The 19,185-nt window shown below is 39.6% G+C and overlaps 1 protein-coding gene across 6 annotated transcripts in view; it reads left to right on the forward strand.

The window, feature by feature from the left end:
• LOC127576716 (cytoplasmic dynein 1 intermediate chain 2-like) overlaps positions 1–19,185 on the forward strand; it is a 94,788-nt gene that overhangs the window by 14,642 nt on the left and 60,961 nt on the right. For 3 of the 6 annotated variants that reach the window (XM_052027404.1, XM_052027436.1, XM_052027429.1), the window contains exons 1-2: positions 1,587–1,663; positions 10,208–10,331. In XM_052027404.1, the coding sequence (XP_051883364.1) occupies positions 10,218–10,331 (114 nt within the window). In that variant the 5' untranslated portion in view covers positions 1,587–1,663; positions 10,208–10,217. Of the gene's footprint in view, positions 1–1,584; positions 1,664–1,962; positions 1,988–10,207; positions 10,332–19,185 lie in introns of those variants that run through there. The other 3 variants (XM_052027446.1, XM_052027419.1, XM_052027409.1) reach the window with 3 other exon arrangements.

Raw genomic sequence — 19,185 nt, forward strand, 5'->3', positions numbered from 1 at the left:
ATAAGGAGGAAGGTGTTGACCTTTCCTGATCTGACAAGTCATTAATCCACTTCCAGCACTAAATAAAAAATGACCATGGTCCCTCTGTTGTGCTGTGCAATATTAATGTTATGCAGTGCAACAATTGCCATTTATAATATCAGTTTGTGGACAATGATTATCGCTGTAACCCCATGTAGGATTATGCATTTGACTGATTGCTCTCTGGGTCGCAACAATGTGTAGGAAGTTCAGGGGCATACTGTATGAATGAAAACCACAGTAAGAAATGCTGCCTAACATTTTAGGTTCTTCATTAAAACACATCTTTTTATATAGTTTTAATACCATGTATTTTTAATATATCATGTTTATGAGAGAGTGAATGAGAGAGAGTGAATGAGAGAGTAATTCTAAGCTACTTTTGATCTGTCTACAGTCCATTTTCTGCCTTCCTCTGTGCACCCAACTCTAGAATCCATTAAATATCATTCTTGTAATGGACTTTAAAATAGTGGCATCAGTGCCACTAATAAATACAGTGCCATCAGTCGGGGTTCAATTGCCTGTAAGGATTTTGTATGTTTTCCCTGTGACTGTGTGGGTTTGCTCCAGGTGCTCCGGTTTCCTCCCACATTCCAAAGACATATGGGTTAGTAGGTTAACATGGGTGTAATTGGGCAACGTGGGCTCATTGGGCTGGAAGGGCCTGTTACCGTGCTGTATAAATAAGTTTAAATAAAGCTTGATGCCATCCAGGACAAGGCACCCCACCTGACTGGTACCCCATCAACATACATCTCCTTCATGACCTGCTACAAAGTTGCTGCTGTGTGTACCATGTACAAAATGCACTGCAGTTATTTCAGAATCAGGTTTATTATCGCTGACATACATATGTCATTAAATTTGTTGTTTTGTAGCAGCAGTACAGTGCAAGACATAAAGACAAAAAAATTACTCAAGTTACAAAAATAAATAAGTAGTACAAAGGAGGAATATCGAGGTAAATTTCATGGACCATTCAGAAATCTGATGGTGGGGGGTAAAGAAGCTGTTTCTGAAACATTGAGTGTGGGTCTTCAGGCTCCCTGATGGTAGTTGCCAAGACTATTCTGACAACACCCCGAAAATCCTGCAACCTCTACCATCAAGATGGGCTGCAGGCACCCGGAAACATGATCACTATTCTAACATCGGTCACTACATCTTCATGGTCATGGAGTCTAAATCCTAGAACTTGAGCCCCAAAGTGCACCGTGGGAGTGCCTTCACCAGAAGGACTGCAGCAGGTCAAGGTGGCAGTTCACCATTATCTTCCCAAGGCCAGTTGAGGATAGACAATAAATGCCAGTAGCACCATCCAGATCCCAGGAAACGAATTAAGTGAAAGCTAACGAAAATATCCGATAGCTTTGTTTCCTGTGGGCATTCAAGGATTTTGTACTTCTTTTGTCTCTATTCAGATGCCTATCTTTGTAAGTCTTTGTTTGTGGTCTCTTTGTTATGAGTTTGATCTGTATGGCCACTTGCCTTTGCCCGTCCTGTGCCACCTTCAGTGCCCGAGCAGCTCTTGCTCTGAACTGCGCAGACTCGCCGTCAGCTGGGCGGAAGTGGCGCGTCGAGCGGGCGGCTCCATCTTGTGCGAGTCGGAGCGGTGACGGGAGCGCGTTGGGGGCCTCAGGTCAGTCGGGTAGTGACGATCAGCTCGGAGCAAAGCCGCTGGTCGGCACCGCTTCTTTACTCCCTCCACCCCGGCCGTGAGCCATGTCGTGGGCAAGCCCGGGGTCAGGACGTGGCTTCGCGGTGTGTGTGCGCGTGTGCACGGCGCTGACCCGGGCCGCCGCCGCCGCTGTGTCGTCAGCTGGCCGGGGTGCGGCGAGCAGGGCGTCGGTCCACGGGACAATGATCCCGGTCCGACCCGGTCTCTGTGGGGTGGGGGAAACCGATGCAGCTTCAGGGCCCTGCCTATATCATTGCAAACACTTTCCTTCCAGCGTTAGATACGGTATTTGTTTCTCATATTTTGCAGAATTGTACAATGGTTATACTAATAATATAACACAGTCTGTTACCCGCACCAGGCAGCGTTGGCCTTCTCCAGATCATCAGTCGGTTCTGTTCTGCTCCCTGGAGCGGAGGGCTAACCTCATAGCGGTTGATAAAGTCATGAGGGGCATAGATAAGGTGGTTTGTCACGGTCTTTTCTCCAGGGTAGGGGAGTCAAAACATAGAGGGCATAAGTTTAAGGTGAGGGGGGAAAGATTTAAAGGGGATCTGAAGTTTTTCACCTAGAGGATGAGAATATGGAAGGAGCTGGCAGAGGAAGTGGTAGAGGTGGGTACAATTACAACACTTAAAAGACATGTGGACAGGTACTTGGATAGGAATGGTTTATAGGGGTATGGGCCAAACACAGGCAAATGGGACTAGCTCAGGTAGGCACCTTAGTTGGTATGGATGAGTTGGGTTGAAGGGCCTGTTTCTGTGCTGTATAATATTTTGATTAGGTGAATTAGTTTTGAGGAAGGGCAAAAAAGGGAATTCAAAAGTCACTTCACAGTTTACAATTAAAAAGGTATTTTATCCAAAGACATTCCTAGCTGGCTGGGAGGAATCCCCTATGAGCAGGAAGTAGTTGTATATCACAATTTCTCAGGATGAATTTGCCTCTTTCTATCTCCCTCATTTAATAAGATAATGTAGAGGTTAATGAAATGCACCTGCTTTAGCAAGGTTGTTGGGGTGTGGGGAGTGAAAGCTGGTGATGTGGTTCATTATGAACACTCAGCTACTCACCTGGGGAAAAATTATTGCTATCTAGGTTTAAGCTGTTGGTTCCATGGGATGCACCAGTAGACAAACCATGTTGGAGTAATGTATTGGGTAGTGAGTGGTGGAATGGTATGCTTATCAGCTTCCATACAAAACTTGAGCATCCCAGGCAAGTTATCAGTTCATACTCATACTATGTGTACTGAATAACCAAAACCAACACTTCTTTGCACTTCCCAGAGTGTGGCTATCTTGGGATTTAAGGGCACTTGGTTGCATGAAAAGAACGAAATAGTAGTTTTTATTTTTCTGTGTCTTTCAGGTGTTTGTTTCTTGCACTTGCTGAGGCATTGTTTTATTTATTTAGTTTGGAAATCAGGATTTGAAGAAATCTTTGTACACCCTGGCACTCTTTGTTTCTGTTGTGCTGATTTTCTCCAGCTAAACTTCCAGTTTGTGTCACTCCTGGGGACGATCACGTTTTTAAGACAGTAAAGCATGCTGTCTGATCCCCAGTTGCTAACCTGCTTTCAAGATGCCCACTTCTCAAGCTTATCTCCATTCTTCCCATCCTCACTGTATCTCATTCCTGCTCTTCCAATTCTCAATGCATATGATTTGTTTCCTCCTTGACATTGCTCAGAATAATGGTTTGCATTCCTGGTAACCTTGACGTTTCCATTCATGTTGTCAAGCTCCTGAACTTGATGTCATCCCACATGTTTGTTTATATTGCACTCATGCCTTCTTTCACCCTGTTACACTAATCAACATGCCCTCCTGTGCTCTTTATCCCACATTTGCTTATCCAGGTTCCCTCAAAAGTGCATCTGTACTATTCACAACAACTACTCTCTGTTCTAGAGTGAGTTCAACTCTAAAACTACTTCTTTGGTTCTAAGATAAGACCTTTCTTATTCAGTTTAATATTGTTTAATGGTTAGCTTGTAATGATGGCCCCTAGTTGTAGTCTTACCTGCAACAAATAGGAGCATGATTAGGCCAACCAGCCCTTTGACCCTGCTCTGCCATTCATTAAGATCATGACTTTTATTTTAAACCTCAGTGTCATTTTCCAGAATTATCCCCATAACCTTTGATCCCCTTAATGTCCAGAAATCTGTGTTTTGAATGAACAAATGACTGACCCTTCAGTGCTCCAGGGTAGAGAATTTCAAAGGTTCACCACTACCCTCTGAGTGAAAACAAAATTCTCCTCTCCTCAGTCCTAAATGTCCTACCCCTATTCTTAAACTGTGCCTTCTGATTCTAGCCTCCTAAGCCATGGGAAACATCTTCCCTGCATCTAGCCTATCAAGCTCTTGAAGTACTTTGTATGTATTAATGAGATTTCCTCTCATTCTTCTAAACTTGTGGAAGTACAGGCTTACTCCACTAAATTTCTCCTCGTACAGCAATCCCAGGAACCAGTTTAGTGAATCTTCAGTGCATTCCCTACATGGGAAGTACATTTTTTCTTATGTAAGGACCAAAACTACTCAGTACTTTAGGTGTAGTCTCACTGAGGCCCTATACAATTGCAATAGGACTTCCTTATTCCTGTATTGAAATCTTCTCATAATAAAGGCTAACATACAATTTACCAAGTGTAACCATGTATTCTTCAACCATCTTGTCAAACCCTTACAGAGTTTTAAAGAGTTCGATAAGATAACCTCTTGGTCTTCTAGAGAAAGAGCCATCAGCCTGAAGAACTTATTCTTGCTTGATATAACTTTGATTATGGTTGCAGAAATATACTTGGAAATTAGACCCATAAATGACATGTAAAATTCAATATAAATAAAATAAGAAGTGCTTCATTTGGAGATTAAAGAAATCCAAGATGGGTCAATTGTTTCAATGGAAATAAATTAATCTACATGGACGTGAAGAGAACTGGAAGTCCAGAGTAGTACTAAATTGAAGGTATTATTACATTTGCTCTGACAATGAGTAAAGCAAATTAAGTATTGGCGTTATTATAGGATGAATATAGGCCAAAAATAATGTAATAAAATTTTATAAATTATTGATGTGACCACACTTATAGTAAAAACTATAGTATGAAAAGGAGATTGCAGCAATTGAAGAGGTACAGTTGGGGAGCAACCAGAAAAGACTAAAGGGCAGGGATGATTGGATTATGAGAAGCAATTTGTATGTTAGGCATGTTCTTTCTATAAGCAAGAAGGTTGAGAGGTGATGTGACAGCTGTTTTTTTCAGATTCTAGAAGAACTAAATAAAATAACCAAGTTATATCACTACATTGATGATGGTACAGCAGGAGAATGCTGCTTGAGATTGTAAAGGAATTAAACCTAAAAATGTCAAAATATTTCAGCGAGTGGTCAGTTTATGAAGCTGTCTCCCAAGGAAGACTGTGGAAGGAGTTAAAATTGATTAATTCAAATGGAAATTAGGTAATTCTCTTTCTTAACAAAAAAAATATTTTAATCTAATATATATACATAAAATGAGCTGCAATGTAGTGCGACATACTTAAGAAAAGTGGATAATTTAAACCAAAAGATCCTAAAGCTGCTCTTGATGTTTTTCATGCAATACGTCTGGGTTTGTTGTAGTCTTATCCAAAGAGAGAGATCATTGCAATTATTCAACATTTCTTTTATCATCTGACTACCAGGATGGTTGAAGATAAATTAGCTGGACTCCGATCAGTTCTTATCCAGTTGAAGTGCATAAGTGCCATTGACAGATGAAACTGTTTTCACACATTGAAAATAAAGTGGGTTTCATAAATATCAAGCTTAACTATAAAACATATCTCTCCTGGAGATTTACATTAGGCGTTTTTCTCTGCATAGGCACAGATTTATTCATACCAGCTCCAGAAATATTGACAATATACAGAACTAACTGACAATGCCAATCCTCAGAATAAAAGCAAAATTATTTTCCAGAACTGATTTGAATTCAGACCATTGCAATTAATGGTTGCAATTTTTTGTTGAGAACTGAACACTAAAAGTGAAATAAGACTACAATAAACTAATGACACTGTTACTTTTGGTAGTAACTGGGTACTGAAGTAACAGTAAAATATGTGAAATATCCATTACTGTACACTTTGAATGATAAAATGACAAGGGTTCATTTGTAATTTTTCATAAAGTAAGAGTGTATTTTGTTAACCGTGTTGACATCACCATTGTATTCATTATTCTGGGCCAAACATGTTTTTCTTCCATACACAGATAGCATTTTCTGGTGATTCACATGACATATTTTGGAAATGATTACTGTGCTTGAAAATGTTTGGTACACTTGAAAATGTTTGAAACATTGAGGGGAAGCTAATATATATCATAGCAAAGCCAGTGAAATGAGCAGATAACTGAATGAAATTTAACAGAGATAATAATTGATTTTGTTAGGATGAATTAAAAGTAATATAAATAGCGTTATTTTAAAGGGTATGCAAAAAAAAGACATCTAAAGGTATATGTACAAAAGTCTTTGATGGCTGAACAATTTGAGAAGGCTGTTTAAGAAGGCAGATGGGATTCCTGAGTTTATAAGTAATGGGAGAGAAGCAAAGAAGTTGTACTATAGCCTTAGCTGGACTTTTGTGGTCAATTCCGGGTATCCAATTTTAGGAAATGTACAAGGTCTTAGAGTGCTGAGGGGATTTACTAGAATGCAACCAGGATGAAACTCTTCAATTATGTGGAGAGACTAGACCAACTGCTTTTGTTCTGTCTATGACAAAGAAGGACAAGGAGAGATTTGATAGATGTATTCAAAATGTTCAGAGGTTTTGCTATAGTAAGTAAAGATTTAATTCCTGGAAAGATCAGTAACCTCTAGACACAGATTTAAGGTAGGTAGCGAAAGAACCAGTGATGAGGGAGACTTTTTTAACACTCATGATGTTAATACAAGTCCTGCATGGCTTGGAATGGCAGTGGAAGTTGACTTATTAATAACTTATGAAAGGGAATTGCAGAGATACCTAAAAATGAAAAATTGAAGGACTGTGGGGAAAGAGTGGGGAAGTGGGTCTAATTAGAAGGCTCCTTCAAACACCAGGGATGTACACAGAGGGCAAGATGGCAGCTGCCTGTGCTCTCCCCTTTGTATTTGAAATGTCTCAGTGATGATTTTGAAAAAAAAAGACTTTTTCCTGTACCCTTCTAAGGACTAAGAAGGAGGGTGAACCAAAATTAGTGAATTACATGAGCCAGATCACCTGACCCAGTGACTGGCAGTTATATGTTTACATATTATTGCCACTAAACTCCCCACAGAGTTAAATTACTATTAACATGTAACCTTTTAATGGTGAGATAAATGCATATGACTGGCAATCCATCTTTTACCTGGAAAATGAATTGTTGATGAACATTTTGAAATTGTTTTTCCTTTCTTCCTCCTTCGCAATCCAATGTGTATTTTTCTTTTCCATTTGTACCTGATTGGCATGCAATGCAGTGATTATAACTATTTTCCCCCTAAGTCCTTCAGTTTATTCTCAATTCTTCAATATCAAATTGTTCACAGTGATTGTCTAACTCCTTTTATCTGCCCTTTTATCAGCTTGAAGTTTCAATAAGTTTGTAGACAAAAAAATTTTTAACAGTCTTGAACAAATCCAATGGCAATCCACACTCTGTCCACTTGGTGGAATTTGTGCCAGTAAATTTTGGCATTACATTTACTAATTCTGCACATTCCATTTTATGTTTGGTGAAAAAGTAAGGAGGTCAGATATTATAAAATAAAAAATGCTAGAAACACCCAGCAAGTTGGGCAGCATGTGTGGAAAGAGAAACAGAGCTAACAGGAAACCCTTTATCAGAACTGGAAGAGACAAAAATATGGGTTTAAATTGCAGAGAATGTGGAGGGAAGGATGGATAGGACAAAGGGTGTTTTTGTGATAGGGTGAGACCAGGTCAAACAGGTAAATGGGCCTAATTAGAGGGTGATTGTGCTTGTTTGTCTGTGTTATATATTGCTAATAGCAGTGCTGTAGAACATGCTCAGGAGGTCTGGCAGTACTAATGGAAAGAGAAAAACTGAGCCAATATCATAGGTGGATGACTTGCAGTTCTGATACAGAGAGAGAAGGCCATTTACCCAATAGTCGATACATTTTGGTGGTGTAGAATTTGTGGGAAAAGACAAAGCAAGAGGCCTCTGATATAAAATTGTCACTATGAACTCAAGCAGGGAATGTAGAAGAAACAAATGTTTGAGATCTTTAGTTATGCATCTAAATGGATGCTAGTTGCATGTCCATTAGTTAAGAGGAAGAAGGGAATAGGGAGTAATATTTCCTTAGTTAGATGAGAAAAGGTGGTAGACAGCTTAAAATGGAGAATAAACATGGGAATAGACTTTATAATAGAAGCTGCTGATAAAATGACTTTCTTGTTCCCTTATACTCATAATCCTTATTGGTAGAGTATTGAATTGTTTGGAAAGTTGGGGAAAGCTAGCATTTTAGTTCTAAAAGAATATTGAAAATGCCCTTCATAGAGATATGGAATACAATTCTGTGATACAAGTATGATATAAAATTTCAAGTTAAATGGTCACAGCAGGGGACTAATTCAAGCCGACATAGCAAATTTGCAATTGCTGTCAAGATTCAACATGCAGAGAGTGATGGACATTTGGAATGAAATTCCAGGTGCTATAGTGGAAAAAAACTGAATCATTTATTAAACAGTAGAATGCTCACATGGTGACTATAGATTTTTATGGATGAATGAGCTAAGGTGGCTTAAGTGAATTGCCTCATCAATATTTGTTTTATGAAAGTGAATATGAAAGGTGCAAGTTAGTTGTTACGAACCAGCAACAAAAGAAACACCCCAAGTCACGTATAAGTATTAAAAACTATTTTATTAATAACTACTTATGATAATAAGGAAAAGTAAAAATGTTAGAATGTTAGAAGTAAAAATGTTAAATCTTAAACATTAACCCCAAAACTAAACTCGTAGTGTGTGTGTGGCAAACCAGGAATAGTTTTCAAAGTTCAGTTCAGCAAGCCATAAGGTGAAACATGAGCAAAGGCTTCTTCAAAACCACCGTTGACTGAAGATAAGACGTAGATGTAGAGAGAAAATAGAGAGTAATTACGAAATCCAAATGTTCCACGATAGAACCCATATGACACCTCTGTGTCTACTCAGCAGTGACTACTCCACTGCATCTGCCTCACCCTGAAAGGCACTCGAATCGTGGCAGTCCACACAAATACCTGTTTCCTTCTACAGGTCAACAACAAAGTGAACTCCACTGCTTTGTTCCGAAGTATCTGCCACCCCGAAAGGCATTCGAGACGTGGCCGTCCACACAAATACCTGTTTCCCTCTACAGGTTAACGACAAAGTGGACTCCACCGGATTACTCCAAAAATCCATACATGGCTTGTAGTGACAGGCACAGTTACTGTTTCTCATCCATCGATAGAGAAACTAGCAGGCTGGTATCTCTCTCTCTCTCTCTCTCTCTCTCTCTTTTCTCTCCCCTCCGACTAACTGACTCTAAAACGTCATTACATCCTTTATCTTCTGTTGTCGTAATCACGCCAACACACACACACCACTATGCTCTATCTTAAAAGAGACATTCACCAATAGTAACCTAGTCCGTAACATAGTGTTCAGCTTAAGATTATGATTTATTAAACGTGCATGTGTTACTGATGTGAGCTAATAGAAAAGTAAAATATAATCTAAGATATCCTTCTAAAATGGCACAAACCGACGATAAGGTGGTATATTTTTCAGAGAATTTGTAATTTGTATTAAAGGATTTGAGGTTTTTGATCATGGAACTGATGCTTCTAAGCTTGGAGGTCAAACAATATTCACCTGATAGAAACTGGAATAACAAATGTAATTATTTGTGGGGTAATTTGCACTAAGTGCCATTCACTCGTCATTGCTGCTCACTGATCCACACTAGCTCCAGGTTAAATTAAACCTTGATTTTAAAACTCTTGATCATTGTTTTCAAATATCTCCATGGTCTCCCTCTCTCTTTAGTCTACGGCAACCCCCGCACCTTGGGATATCTGCACTCTTCTGATATTGACCCTCTTAGCATCCATAAACTTATTCAGTTGCCAATGTCCAAACTTCATTTGCCAATTTCTGAAGTTGACAAGCCATTTGTAAATCATGGTATAAATATTTCTGACAAGCTGTGACCATTTTCAAAGCCTGTGTACATACCTACCCTCCAATTATAACTATTGCAGCATATTCTTATACATGCTTTGGTAGCAACTGGTTTTCTCGTGCAAACTACTGAAAATTTAGCAAATTTAGCATATCAGCAGTTTTTTATATTTTTCTTTATTTAAGTAATGAGGTAGGTTAATAAAACTATATTTTTGAATCTGAAATACAAACACAAAAGTGTTATTCATGAAACTATTCTGCTGATCTCTTTTCTGATTGTTTATAAACAGGGCTACAGTCATGTCAGACAAAGATAAAAGTGAGCTTAAAGCAGAATTAGAGCGTAAAAAACAGCGCTTGGCTCAAATCAGAGAGGAAAAGAAAAGGAAAGAAGAGGAGAGAAAGAAAAAGGAAGTAAGTCATAAACTAACTTGTACATGTGCTTCCTTTGATATATTCTGTATGTACATGTGTGATATGAATTATTTAACTTCTGTATTATCTATTTCCTGTAAAGAACAAATAAATTTGTGCTACTATCTAATTTTTGTGAGACTTCAAGTGGAGAATACCTAGCGTTTACCTGTTTTTGAAGAATATTGTATGTATTCCAAATGATGGGGGGGGGGAGGATGTTACAGTAGTCAATTAAGCCAATAATCAGTATGTCTTTGGATGTGGGAGGAATACAGTACACCCAAGGGAAAACAATATGTTTGCAGGGAGAACATAAAATCTCTTCAGTGACAGCACCAGAGATCAGCATCAAACCCAAGTTGCTGGAGCTGTGAGGCAAACATACTACATGCTGTGTAATATATTTAAAAAGTATCGTGGATATTCATTATCAATGTGATCATTTATCAGTACAGAAACCAGATACATTTTGTTGATAAATTGGAACTGGAATTGCAACTTTTCTTCATGTTCACAAATACAAATTATTTAATACTCTTGTGAAACTTGTGCATAAGCAGCTGTAAAGTGGCAGAATGCATACCAGCAGAAATTGGTAAAGCATGTACCAAAGGGAGAATGATCATAATAGTGAAGTTTACTGTGATTTAGACTAGCATAGGGATATTAGCTAATATGTGAAAGGTAGTGAATTTCTGGAACATGTTCAGAATTATTTTGTGCAATAGTTGTGCAGAGTTTGCCGGTAAATGCCAGTGGTGCTCCATGGAACTGCTAGCAGTAATTTTTGGTATTTCCATGTGCATTTGTTGAAGTCCTGGAGTTGGTGGCTGAGCTTTGAACATTTTCTGGCCGTGCTGTAAGCCAGATCCTGCTGAGATTCTTCAGCATATATGGTTATGCAAACCACAGGATCTGTGAGGCCATTGATTTCATTGGGAATTGCGAAGCCATTGATTTCATTGGGAATTGTAAAGTGAAGGGATGTATAAGAAAAGTTCCATTTTAAAATCATGTGTGATCTGGATATTTATGTTTTCAGCTGATTTTGCTTTTTTACTAAATTAAGATATTTTAAATGTGTCTGAATGTTAGAGGCAATTAGAATCATTTGAAGTCCATGACAGCAGTGCTTTGCTGGCTTTTTATCACATTCAGGGGTGTTCCATAGGCAGGAGGGGAACATTCTGGAGATAGACACCATAACTCTGTATACTTCAAAGCAGTTTATGGTAAAGGATAGGGATAGGCCAATTTCATTAACATAAGGGAGGACTTGTCAAGGTAGATTGAGAGCTTTAGCATTTACTTGCAGGTAAATGTAAATCTGCACAATGGGAAGCATTCGGAGGAGAAATAGCAAGAGTTCAAAGCCACCATCTTCCTGCAAGGGTAAAAGCCAGGGGTTATGAGCAGAGGGAACCCTAAATTTCGAGGAATCTTGAGGTTTGGAAAAAACAGGGGCATATGACAGATATAGGGAACTAAGGACAGGGGAGGCCTGTCAAGAGTATAAGAAGTGTAGGGAGGTGCTTAAAAAGTAAATAGGAAGGCAAAGAGAAATTACTGGCAGACAGGATTAAGGTAAATTTGAAGGCATTTTATAAGTATATTCAGGGTAAAAGAATAACCAGGGAAAAAGGTAGGGCCCATTGAGGACAACAGAGGTGATCTGTGTGTGGAGCCAGAAGGCATGGGTAAGGTCCAAAATGAATACTTTTCAGCGGTATTCGCAAAGGAAACAGACTTTGCAGTTGGGGTAGAATTCAGTGAAGGGGTAGATGAAAGTCAAGAGCAGGTCTCCATAAATAAAGAGAATGTACTTGATGCCTTAGCAGCATTAAAGGTGGCTGTATCACCAGGACCAGGTGGAATTTATCCCAGGCTGATGTGGAAGGCAAGGGAGGAGATTGCTTGGGTTCTGGCTGAGATTTTTAAATCTTCACTGGCCATAAGTGAGGTACTCAATGACTGGATGGCAGCAAACATCACCCTCCTTTTGAAGAAAGGCAGCAGGGAAAATCCTGGTAACTATAAACATGTGAGTCTAACATCAGTGGTAGGGAAGATGCTGGAAAAAATTGAGGGAGATGACCAATGATCACTTGGAAAGGCAGGGAATAATTAGAGTCAGCCAACATGGCTTTATCAAGGGCCGATCCTGTCTGACCAATTTGATTGAATTCTTTGAAGAGGTAACAAAGTGTACCAATGAGGGCAGGGCAGTAGGTGTGATTTACATGGACTTCACTAATGCCTTTACCTCTCCCACATGGGAGATTGGTTCAAAAGGTTAGGGCCCATTGGATCCATGGGCAAGTTGGCAAACTTGTAGCAGCCAGAGCAAAGACAGGTATCCCATCAGGCTCTGGGAGGATACTCTACTGGCCAGGAAGAGATGTTGGGAAGCACAGAACAAAGAAGCACAGTGAAGGAAGGTCATGTAATTGACACCTGCTCAGCATCAATTGAGAACGTAGCTGAGACAGCTTTACTGCCCTGTGAACTCTTCCATTGTAAACAGTCCCACTATGAGCTATCCTGAGGACAGAACAAGCAAATAGGAATATTTTGGGAACTAACATCTTGTGAAAAGGACAACTTGATAAATTACAAAAAGCTCAAACACTCTGATAATTAATTGTGGATGGCGCCAGCATGAATTTCAAAAAGTTAAAGAAACACATACTCATGTGGGTGAAGATTGGAATTACAACTGCATAGATGGCAATAAAGAACTAAGCAATGCTTGGAACGTATGCGAAGAAATGTATGAAAAGGTTCCTTATGAGATGATCAGCAGCAGTGACTCCAGAGACCAACCACTGAAGGAAAAGACTGAGTCAGGGACTCGAAGAAGAACTCGGCATGATCAAATCCTGGCTAGGTTCATCAAGACTGGGTGACATCTAAATACAAGTAGTGAGTTTTGGAAGTTGTGAAAGTAAACTAAAGAGTTGTGTAACTAAAAGAGTTGTGAAGTATTAATGAGTCTCATTTGAAACTACGTAGTGAATCTTTGAGTTGTTTGAATCAATTGCGATTAAGGAGGAAGTATAGTTGTTAGGCAAAGTCATTGTTTGGTGTGTTTTATTGTGTGCCACATTTAATTGGCAAAAGAACTATATCCAAAATTGGCTTGGCAATAGAAGACAGGTGATGGTAGAGTGTTTTTGCAATTGGATGCCTGTGGCTAATGGTGTCCCACGTGGACTGGGGCAGGAACCCTTATGTTATATTTGTGTTTGACTAGAATGCAGGTGTGGGAGGCAAGTTCAATAAGTTTGTGGATGATACGAAGATTGGCAGAGTTGTTGATAGTGTGGAAGGTTCCTTTTTAAGCTGCAGAGAGATATTGACGTTTTGATGAAATGGGCTAAAAAATGTTAGATGGAGTTTAATCCAGATAAATATGAGGTCTTGCATTTTGGGACCACTAATGAGGTTAGGACATGCATCATGAATGACCCTGACTTGTGGCTTGTAGGTGATGAATAGGCCTTGGAGCAGCAGAAGATGAGTCTTGCACTGCAGGACACCCCAGTCTCAGACTTGCTCTTGTAGTCATGGTATTTACATGGCTGTTCCAGCTGAGTTCCTGGTCAATGCTGACCTCCCAGAATGTTGATGGTGAGATGGTAATGGCACTGAATGTCAAGGATCAGAAGTTAGATCTTCTCTTGTTGGAGATGATCATTGCCTGGCACTTTTGTGTGCTGCATGAGGAGCTGTGAATAGAATTAATTATCTCCACTAATGATCTTATGGTGGAAGAAAAATTGTTGATGAAGCCGTTGAAAGTGGTTGGGACTAGGGCACTGACCTGAGGAAAAAGCAAAGATGTGATGGCCCTGGAGATGGTCCAGAGGAGGTTCACAAGATTCTGGGAATGAAAGGGTTAACATGTGAGGAGAATGTTTCCATTAGCAGGATAGTCAAGGATCTGAGGGCACAGCTTCAGAACAAAGGGACATCCCTTTAAAACTGAGATGAGGAGGAATTTCTTCAGCCAGACGGTGGTGAATCTGTGGAATTCATTGCCACAGGGCACAGTGGAGGCCAAGTCATTGTGTGTATTTAAGGCAGAGATTGATAGGTTTTTGATTGCTAAAGGGGTTAAGGGTTATGGGGAGGAGGCAGTAGAATGGGGTTGAATTTAAAAAATCAGCCATGATTGAATGGTGGAGCGGACTCGATGGGCCGGAGTATTGAGGAACAGAGGCACCTTGAAGGTGGCAGTGCAGGTGGAACTTTGGATAATGGCCTTCATTAGTTGGGGTATTGTACAGAAGTAGGGAGGTTATGCTCCAAATTTATATAACCTTTGTAAGACCTCAGCTGGAGTACTGCATGTAGTTCTGGTCACCAGGCTCTTGGAAGGATGTGGTAGCACTGGAGAGCGTGCAGAGGAGATTCATGAGGATGTTGCCTGACGTGATTCAGTCATGAGGAGAGACTGGAGAGGCTAGGTCTTTCCTCTCTGGAGCAGAGGAGGTTAAGAGGGGAGGTGATTGAGGTATATAAAATGAGGGGTACAGATAGCATATACTGCAGGAAACTTTTCCCCATATCAGAGCCAGATAAAACGAGAGGATATAGGTCCAGGATTAGAGGGAAGGGAGTTGGAGAGGAGATGAGGGGGACTTTTATCACCCAGAGAGTGGTAAGTACCTGGAATGCACTGCCTGGGATAGTGGTTGAAGCTGGGTCACTGACTGCATTTAAGAAGTGTCTAGATGAGCACTTGAATTGCTTAGGCATCTAGAGGGCTGTGGACCAAGTGCTGGGCAATGGGGTTAATACGGAAGGGTGGCCACTGGTAGGAATGGACAAGTTGGACAAAATGACCTGTTTCCAGGCTGTACATTTTTATGATTCTGTGTCACTCCATTTCATGACCTGAGGCCTGTTATCGCTCAGGGCCTTAATGCTCAACACTGAGGCCATCAGATTCGGATACGATAACAAAGATACAAAATACTGGAAATACTTGACAGGTCAGGCAGCATCTGTGGAAAGAATTAACATTTCAGTTCTGAGATCCTTCACAACAGAACGGAAAAAGAAACCATTGAGGGTAAACAAGTCAAAAGAGACAGAAATCCCACCAAAGAGCAGAGGAGAACTTCTTCAAGGTTGGTGTTCCTGGAAGAGAAGTGACAGTAAATGAAAATCAAAAAACTGCAGATGCTGAAAATCTGAAATAAAAACAGAAAATGCTGGAGACACTCAGTAAGTCAGACAGCATCTATGAAAGGGAAAGGATCTTGGACCTGAAGCATTAACTCTCTGTACCTCTAGAGTGGAAAAATATGAGGTTTTGGTAGGAAGGATGAAGAGAATAAAGGATACTGGATGAATATGGAATAAAGGATACTGTTCTAAAAAAGGGACCAGAAGCAGAAATAACTAGGGGTATGAGTGAAGGAATTACAAAAGGTCCAGAAAACATTTACAGGAATGGCTCCTGAAATCAGGGATTACATTTACAAGGATTGATTAGAAAAGCTGGGACTGTTTGCTTTGGAGTAGAGGAGACTAAGGAGAGATTTGATAGAAGTATATAAGATGACGTAGGGTCTGAACAGTGTATGGTGGGAGGACTGGAGGTCATAGATATAAATGGGAAGAGAATTAAGAGTGACATGAGGAATTTTTTTTAACTCACTGTGTTATTGGAATCTGCAGTGTACTGTTTACAGATGTGGAGGCAGTTTCCATTGTGAAATTCAAGGGCGCATTGGATAAATTTGTAAGGGTTGTTGGTTGGAACTGAAGAGTTCCATTCTACCATTCTATGATTTTGTGCTGGGTAATGTGTGACATTGGCTGAGTTTTTCTCTCTCACTAGTTGATCTGCCAGGCATGTCCCATTGTCCTGCTATTTGCAGCACGTTATGTTTCTTTGTTTGTATACTCACCCTCTTTCTGTCCCCATTAACCCATTTGACCAGAAATATAGCTTATCCCCATGACCTCATACTATCACAGATATTCCCCTTCTCCTATCCATCCCCTTCAGCTCCACCTCCACCCCCCATCACCTAATGTGCAAACTAACTTTTCTTTTTTCTTTTTTCCTCTTCTGTTGAAGAGTCTTTCGACCTGAAATATTTTCTACAGATGCTTTCTGATCTACAGAGTTCACTGTGGTGGTCTAAAGGGAGAAATAGCTACTAAAATTCTAGATTTGGGCAAAGCTGATTTCCATATGATGGGATTGAAAATGTCCTTTACAAATTTGCTAATGCATTAAACATTAGTGGATCATGAAAGGTGTTCAGAAAAAAAAAATAATATAATGTAGAACCAGATCATTACCCCAAAAGGGAAAAGATGCTCAAATGAGTAATGGACAACTAAAGAGGTATTGGGAAAACATTAATAGTAAAGGAAAAGGCAGATAAAAAAGGCCGATGTGAGTGGTGAACAATGATTTTGAATCAACAGAGATTTTGAAGGCTGAGGCAGGTATCTAGAACAACCAAAGATGATAAAACAAATGGTTAAAGCCACAAAAGGGTAAAATGAATAGAAACACAAGAAGGATATAAAAAATTAACCACAAAAATATTTACTAATTATATTTGGGAAATACAAGGGTGTCATCGGTGATAATAGGCTCTATAAAATGAATGGTGAGGATAGAAGTGAAATAAAGAAATGGTCGGTATGAATAATTACATTTATACATTAATATCAGAGGATGAAATCCTGGACAGGGTGAGGGAACTAATTTAGATTCATTGGCAAGGATACAACAAGATTAGCAGAAGGAAATTAACAGTAATGAAGAAAATAGTGCTGTTAAAGAAAGATGAAACCCCAGGATCAGATGGTTTAGGTCCCAGGAAGCAGATGAGAACAATGCAGACCCCATTAATATAATTTTCCAAAGTTCTTTAGACTAGGAAACTGTTCCTCTATCAGAGAAATCTGCTCATGCCACAGTTATAATTAAGAAAAGTAGTGGGGGGAATTCAGGGAATTGTAGAGGAGTTAGCTTAACACCTGTGTGAGAGTCTGCAATTAAGATAGAATGACAAGAATTTTTTCAGCTGGACAGAGAGCCAGCATAAATGTGTGGTGGTATGTTGAGAGAAAATTTTCTTGTGGGGTGAATTCAGTCATGGATAGGGAAATGCCAGTGAGAAAGCTTTCAGAAGGTTGTAATAAAGTTTCTCATGAGGGAACGTTAGCTAAAGTTGAAAGTCATTGATTTGAGGTTGAATTAGATATTTAGATATTTATTAGTCACATGTATATCGAAACACACAGTGAAATGCATCTTTTTGCATTGCTGAGAATGTGCTGGAGGCAGCCCGCAAGTGGCGCCAACATAGCATGCCCACAGCTCCTAACCTGTATGTCTTTGGAATGTGGAAGGAAACCGAAGCACCTGGAGGAAACCCACGCACACGGGGAGAATGTACAAACTCCTTACAATGGGCGGCAGAGTTGAACCCAGGTCGCTGGTGCTGTAATAACATTACGCTAACCACTACACTAGCATGGGCAGGAGCACTTAATGATCTGTCTTAACTTCGATGGTGGAATAAAAAACATTTTTCAGTTGACAGATGAAATGAAGATGTGGTATTGATATAAAGTGATAATAATTAAGCAAATGGACGAAAGCAGGCAAATGAAGAGTGATCCACTTTAGACCTAAAAATGAAAGAACAATGTACTTTTAAAATGATGAAAAGCTAAAGATAGTGGGGTACTAAGAAACTTGGGGATTCAAGTCAGTAGATTATTAAAATATCATAGACAGTTACTGAAAATAATTAAAACTAAGGGAATGCTGGCCTTTCTGTTCTAGAAAACTGGACTATAAGGGGATATAAGCAATGTTCTAGTGCTGTCCAGACCACAACTTGAGTACCTTAAACAGATGTAGGTCCAACATCTGAGTAATGATGTATTGTCCTTAGAGGGAGTAAGTGCACATTTACCAGGATCAAAGAGTAAAATTACAAAGTGAGGTTAAAGAAACATGGCTTGTATTTCCTGAAATTCAGAAGATTTAAAGGATGGTTAGATTGAAGCTGCAAAGATGAAAATAGGAACTGATAAAATAGACAAAGAAAAACTATTTCCATTGATTGGCAAGTCTTGGAAAATGGGGTGTGGTCTTAAAATTAGAGTCAGACTTCTTAGGGGTGGTTAGGTTTGTAGATATTTGGATAGGTTTGTAGAAATTTTGAATTCTCTTTCACAAATAACAATTGAAGGTGTGTCTATTGTTGATCTTAAATCTGGTATTGATGGATTTTTAAAAGCCGAAATTAAGGGATAAGGAGAAAATGCATATACAGTTGCATGCAAAAGTTTGGGCACCCCTGGTCAAAATTTCTGTTACTGTGTATAGCTAAGCAAGTAAAAGATGATCTGATTTCCAAAAGGCATAAAGTTAAAGATGACACATTTCTTTAATATTTTAAGCAAGATTACTTTTTTATTTCCATCTTTTACAGTTTCAAAATAACAAAAAAGGAAAAGGTACCGAAGCAAAAGTTTGGGCACCCTGCATGGTTAGTACTTGGTAACACCCCCTTTGGCAAGTATCACAGCTTGTAAACACTTTCTGTAGCCAGCTAATAGTCTTTCATTTCTTGTTTGGGGGATTTTCGCCCATTCTTCCTTGCAAAGGCTTCTAGTTCTGTGAGATTCTTGGGCCGTCTTGCATGTGCTGCACTTTTGAGGTCTAACCACAGATATTCGATGATGTGTAGGTCAGGGGACTGTGAGGGCCATGGCAAAACCTTCAGCTTGTGCCTCTTGAGGTAGTCCATTGTGGATTTTGAGGTGTGGTTAGGATCATTATCCTGTTGTAGAAGCCATCCTC

This window comes from Pristis pectinata, chromosome 1, assembly GCF_009764475.1.
Source record: "Pristis pectinata isolate sPriPec2 chromosome 1, sPriPec2.1.pri, whole genome shotgun sequence".
Lineage (NCBI taxonomy): Eukaryota > Metazoa > Chordata > Chondrichthyes > Rhinopristiformes > Pristidae > Pristis > Pristis pectinata.